The sequence below is a fragment of the Pyrus communis genome, chromosome 11 (genome assembly GCF_963583255.1).
Source record: "Pyrus communis chromosome 11, drPyrComm1.1, whole genome shotgun sequence".
NCBI lineage: Eukaryota > Viridiplantae > Streptophyta > Magnoliopsida > Rosales > Rosaceae > Pyrus > Pyrus communis.
The window spans coordinates 22455573-22461572 of NC_084813.1; the positions used below are offsets into that span (position 1 = coordinate 22455573).

The following is a 6000-nucleotide window of genomic DNA, read 5'->3' on the forward strand; positions in this document are numbered from 1 at the left end:
AGGGTGGTTTTGTGGGTGGTCCGTGTGAGTTCGAAGGAGAGAGAGAGAACTGAGAGAGAATGAGAGATTTGTGAGGGAAGAGAGAGAGAGGGACAAGGTACGGGAATGGGGGAGAGATTTGAGGGATGTGGGATCCTACCCAATCCCCAAATCATCAAGTTATAACATATAAACCTAGTTCTAAGTCTTAAATTTAAGTCCCTAAAACTAATGAATATTCCAATTAACATTAGTTTAGGAACTTCAGGTAAAAACCAATGCCAACTTTACGCCCCTTAGTCCCGTTTAAGGGCATTTTCGTAACTTCACGTCCTTGGAATTAAAAATTCCGGGACGGGTTGTGACAATAAACACCTGCAAAACTCAACGGAAAATCTTTGCAAACTCTTCCTTGAGCTTTCCTCTTGTAAACCCTTCAACAAGGCATCTGCTCTTAGGACAAGAACTAGTAAAAAAAAACGAGTTTTAATGAAAAGCCCACGGTATTGTTTACTTTAACGAAAAACCATATTTTTACATTAAAAAGTCAATTATGGTATTATTCACTCTACCCTTTATTTTGTCCTTATTATTAAAACTCAAAGTTTTCAAGTAATTTTCATTAGTTTTCCTTTAAAAAAATCGGAATAGTTGCAAATTAACAGTTGTAAGAACTCAAGATTTATAAACTATGAAGAAGGATTATGAGCTAGTTTGGGTTTGGTGTATGAATTAGGATGGAGGTAGGATTTATATGGACTAAAAAGAAAGGATGGGGTTGTAGATAATGCCACATGGCACTACGTGATTGGTTAAAAATCTTATCAAAATTTATTCTAAAGGATTCTAAACGGATAATAACATTTGGAGCGACGGAATTAATTCAAAATCTTGTCGAAAATTTATTCATAAAATTCTTATAGAATGATGACATCATGACATGTGGCGTGACGAAATTAGTTAAAATTTTATTTAAAAATCTATCTACAAAATTTATACTTTCAGATATGATACATAGCATGATAAGATTGGTTAAAAAAACATTATCCATGCCAGCAGTGCTCTTGTTCTCCTCTGAAGATTCTGCAGAAAATTTAAAGGAATTAAACCTCTATATGCATAAACAACCTTACACGTACACACAGATGCACACAAATAATGAGAAATAGAGCATTCCGATATTACCAATCGAATTCGGAGATTTCAATTCAGCAGTTTCCGGCTAGTTCTCCATGTTTCTTGATTCGGAAAATCGGCCGGTATGGAGGAGCGTCGACAGTGATTTTTAGATGAAAGAAATAAATTTGAAATTTAGAGAAAAGTTGGAATTTGTAAATTGACATGCATCAATTCTTTTGTTCATAAACATAAGAATTTAAAATTTTCACGTAGAAAAAAAAACTTAGAATTTGGAATCTCCAATTCTTGAGTTTAAATTTCATATAAAACGGTGTCATTTCCCAATTTCTATGATTGAGAGCTTAAAAATAAAAAAATTCATATACAATTTCATTGTTTTTTTAGATTAACCAAACAAGAAAATTCACAAATTCTAGAAAATAAATCCCATTAATTCAATTTCTGTCATTTTAAAATTCCTTAATAATCTTAAATTTCTTCGACTAAACATAACCGAGCATAGAGAGTAAATTACGGTAATGTATGAAAATACATGCAAAAAGTATAAATTATATTCGCTTTGTCGGAACGCTGCGTTTAGCCCAATTTACTGGTTTGACCCTCTTTTAATTGGAGTGAAAATTACAAATGTAAAAAGGAAACAGTAATTCGGTAAAAGAAAAGTGTACTGCATATGAACTTACCCGCCAAAAATGAGTAGCGCAGTGGATGGCTGCTGCTCACCATCTCTCTCCGATTTGGTTAACCAGAATCGTCTCCTTCTCTTCCAAATCTCTTCACCCCCAAACGCGACCCATTTTCTCTCTCTCTACTCTCACTCACAGTCGCAACCAACCAATACCCGCAAAAAGTTTCAAAACTTTCTCCCTCATTTTCCAGCAATGCTCCCACGGCCGAGCTCTGAATCCGGGAAAACAGGCCCACGCTCGCATGATCGTTTCTGGGTTCGATCCCACTGTGTTCGTTACGAATTGTTTGATCCAGATGTATGTGAAGTGTGGGGTTTTGCAATATGCAGGTAAGGTGTTCGATGAAATGCCGCAGAGGGATATGGTGTCGTGGAACACCATGGTTTTTGGGTATGCTGGGAGTGGGAAGATGGGGTTTGCGCAGTCTTGTTTTGATGCTATGCCTGAGAGAGACGTGGTTTCGTGGAATTCTTTGATTTCGGGGTATTTGCAGAATGGTGAGTATTGGAAGTCTACTGAAGTTTATGTGGAAATGGTGAGTGGGGGTATGGAATTCGACTGCACAACGACTGCGGTTGTTCTGAAGGCGTGTTCTGTTATGGAAGAGATTGGTTTGGGGATTCAAATTCATTGTGTTTCAGTGAAGATGGGTTTTGACATTGATGTGGTCACTGGAAGTGCTTTGGTAGATATGTATGGGAAGTGTAAGCGATTAGATTGTTCGCTTCAAGCCTTCCATGAATTGCCCAAAAAGAATTGGGTTTCTTGGAGCGCAATAATTGCAGGTTCTGTTCAGAATGATCGGTACGTCAAGGGTTTAGAACTGTTTAATGAGATGCAGAAAGCGGGAGCCGGGGTGAGCCAGTCTACATATGCTAGCGTCTTCAGGTCCTGTGCAGGATTATCTGCATATAGGTTAGGCACCCAGTTTCATGGACATGCTATAAAGACGGACTTCCAATTTGATGTCATCGTTGGAACTGCCACATTGGACATGTATTCAAAATGTGACAGGATGTCTGATGCTAGAAAGATATTCGATTTGATGACGAACCGGAGTTTGCAGTCATATAATGCAATGATTGTAGGATATGCTCGAAATGAGAAAGGTTTTGAAGCTCTGCGGTTATTTAAGCTTTTGAGGAAATCTGGTTTTGGTTTTGATGAGATAACATTATCTGGTGCACTTAGCGCATGTGCTGTGATCAAGGGGCTCTTGGAGGGGATTCAACTACAAGTATTAGTGGTTAAGAGTAGTTTGAGTTCAAATGTATGTGTAGCAAATGCCATGCTGGACGTGTATGGTAAATGCGGAGATCTCTTCGGAGCTTCTTGCGTGTTTGATGAGATGGTAGTTAGAGATGCTGTGTCTTGGAATGCGATTATTGCAGCTTACGGACAAAATGAAAATGAAAAGGAGACACTTTCATTTTTCGTGTCCATGCTCCGCTCAAGGATGGAACCGGATGAGTTCACCTTTGGTAGTGTTCTAAAAGCTTGTGCAGGTCAGCACTCTTTAAACTATGGGATGGAAATTCATAGCAGAATTATTAAATCTGGAATGGGCATGAACTTATTTATTGGAGGTGCCCTTGTCGATATGTATTGCAAGTGTGGAATGATGGAAGAGGCAGAAAAGATACATGATAGAACTGAAGAACAAACCATGGTTTCATGGAATGCGATCATATCTGGCTTCTCATTGCATAAGCAAAATGAGGAAGCGCAGAGATTTTTCTCCTTGATGTTGGAAATGGGTGCAGAACCTGATAACTTTACATACGCTACGGTTCTTGATACTTGTGCCAATTTGGCTACTGTTGGACTTGGGAAGCAGATCCATGCTCAGATTATCAAACATGAATTGCAGTCGGATGTATACATAGTCAGCACTCTTGTCGATATGTACTCAAAATGTGGTAACATGCAAGATTCACATCTAATGTTCAAGAAAGCACCTAAGCGGGATGCTGTCACGTGGAACGCTATGATCTCTGGCTACGCAAACTTCGGGCTTGGAGAAGATGCTCTTAGAATTTTTGAGTACATGCACCTTGAGAATGTGGAGCCAAACCATGCAACTTTTGTTTCAGTCCTCCGAGCCTGTGGACATATTGGGCACGCTGAAAAAGGTTTACACTATTTCCGCGCAATGCTTAGCGACTATGGTTTACATCCTCAGTTGGAGCATTACTCATGTATGGTGGATATTATAGGGAGGTCAGGCCAAGTCCATGAGGCCTTGAGGCTTATTGACAACATGCCCTTTGAAGCCGATGATGTTATATGGAGAACTCTGCTGAGCATTTGCAAGCTCCATGGAAATGTAGAGGTGGCTGAAAAAGCAGCCAGCTCCATTTTGCAACTGGATCCTCAAGATTCTTCTACCTATGTTCTGTTATCAAATATATATGCGGAAGCTGGAATGTGGGGCGAGGTCTCGAAGATGAGGAAGACAATGCGGCGCAGTAAATTGAAGAAGGAGCCGGGTTGCAGCTGGATTGAGGTAAAAGATGAGGTACATGCGTTTTTGGTTGGCGACAAGGCTCATCCGAGACATAAAGAGGTGTATGAGAAGCTTGATTTGCTTGTTTCCGAGATGACGAGAGTTGGATATAGGCCAGAAATTGATTTTGTGCTTGAGGAGGAGATGGGAGAGCAGGAGTTTCTTGAAGATGAGCTCAAAATTAACATGTAAAATGTGTAGCTTAATTCAAACCTCCTTCATTTGTGAAGTGAGAAAATTGTAAGCTTTAAAATTAATTCATGAATACAATTATTATTTTTAAATATAAGGATCAAATGAATTGGAAGGTAACAATATGTGGGAAATTTTCTTTAATTTTTGAATGGGGAAATTTGATCAGTACATAATTTTTTTTTTTTTTTTAGAACAGTTTTGATTAGTGTATTTCTCTATGGAAAGGATATAGAAGCTTAAAATGGGAGGTCCTTTTCACACACACTTTTGCATTTTTGGCAATCGAATTGAATAAAGTAAAGGAAAATAATGGACATACATAATTAAACATGAGCGCATGAAAGGCTCAAGGAAGTGTGTGTTTATCATTTTTCTTAGAAATAACAAAAAATTAAGATACTCATGCCAATGTTTTAAAAGGTGAAGGCGTTGGCGAGGCGTTTGATGGATAGCCCCGCTTAGGCGAAAGTCTTAAGGCGTGAGGCGAAGCGTTTAACTCACATAACTAAGTTTAATCAAGCAATCAAATTAATCAATTTCAAACATCTACTTAAGTAAGTGCCTATAAGAAATTAATAATCTAAATAAAAATATGTTTTCTTTTCTACGACCAATTACAAGAATATTTAGGAAAATAATAAAAACAAAAACAAAACAATGCTTATCTAATATATATATATATATATATATATATATATATATATATATATATATAGTATATGAGAAAATAAATATTAGAAATAAAAAGTGAAGAGAAAAGAGATAGTGAGGTAACAAATGTCATTAAAGTGGGATTAGTTTTAAAAAAGTGAAGATAATGCGATAATAAATGTGGCAAAGTGGGTTCAATTTAAACATTAAAAAAGAAATTTTTTTTTAAAACACCAACTTAGCCTAAAAAACCTAGCCGTCTTCTTCATCTCCTTCGCTGGTGTTCATGGCCTGCAACTCAAAACAGTTCTGCAACTCTAAAAAATTTCCAGATTTTTGAAACTTAAAAAATAAAAAGGGACGCCCAATCGACGCCTCAAGCACGCCTCAGGCACCTAGGTGCGCCCCAAGAAGGCTAGGCGTGTATTTCATCGACTCCCTTAAAACAGAGACGAAAATGGTGCCACCCCGCCCCAAGACCGTCTAGGCGCATCTCAAGATGAGTCTTTTAAAACACTAACTCACGCCGACACTTACACTCTGGATTCAAATCCATCCCCTGTTTTATCACCTGTAAAAACAAAAACAAAACAAAAAAAAAAAAAAAAAAAAAAAACACCCAATAGAAGTCTTATTCAAATTTGAATTTTCGAGTGGGATAGTATGGTTCTCGTTAAGAACAAATTTATGAAAGGTTTAATAATTCGTAACCGTAATTGTCGGAATAAATTGAGGAGGTGTCAGGTAATTGGAAAGTACATAATTACACAAACACCCCTCCGAAGATGGATAAATTATTATTGAAACAACAAGAAAAAATACAGTCTGTTATTCGGAAAA

General features: G+C 37.5%; 1 protein-coding gene across 1 annotated transcript; it reads left to right on the forward strand.

The window, feature by feature from the left end:
- The first annotated feature begins 1815 nt into the window (after positions 1-1815).
- LOC137709341 (pentatricopeptide repeat-containing protein At3g02330, mitochondrial) lies at positions 1816-4611 on the forward strand. Its single transcript, XM_068448429.1, has one exon. The coding sequence runs from the start codon at positions 1828-1830 to the stop codon at positions 4504-4506; it is 2679 nt and encodes an 892-aa protein (XP_068304530.1). The 5' UTR covers positions 1816-1827; the 3' UTR covers positions 4507-4611.
- Positions 4612-6000: the final 1389 nt, after the last annotated feature.

Bases quoted from the DNA above. Each gene is read 5' to 3' on its own strand.
- LOC137709341 (XM_068448429.1), top strand. From the start codon at position 1,828: ATGGCTGCTGCTCACCATCTCTCTCCGATTTGGTTAACCAGAATCGTC.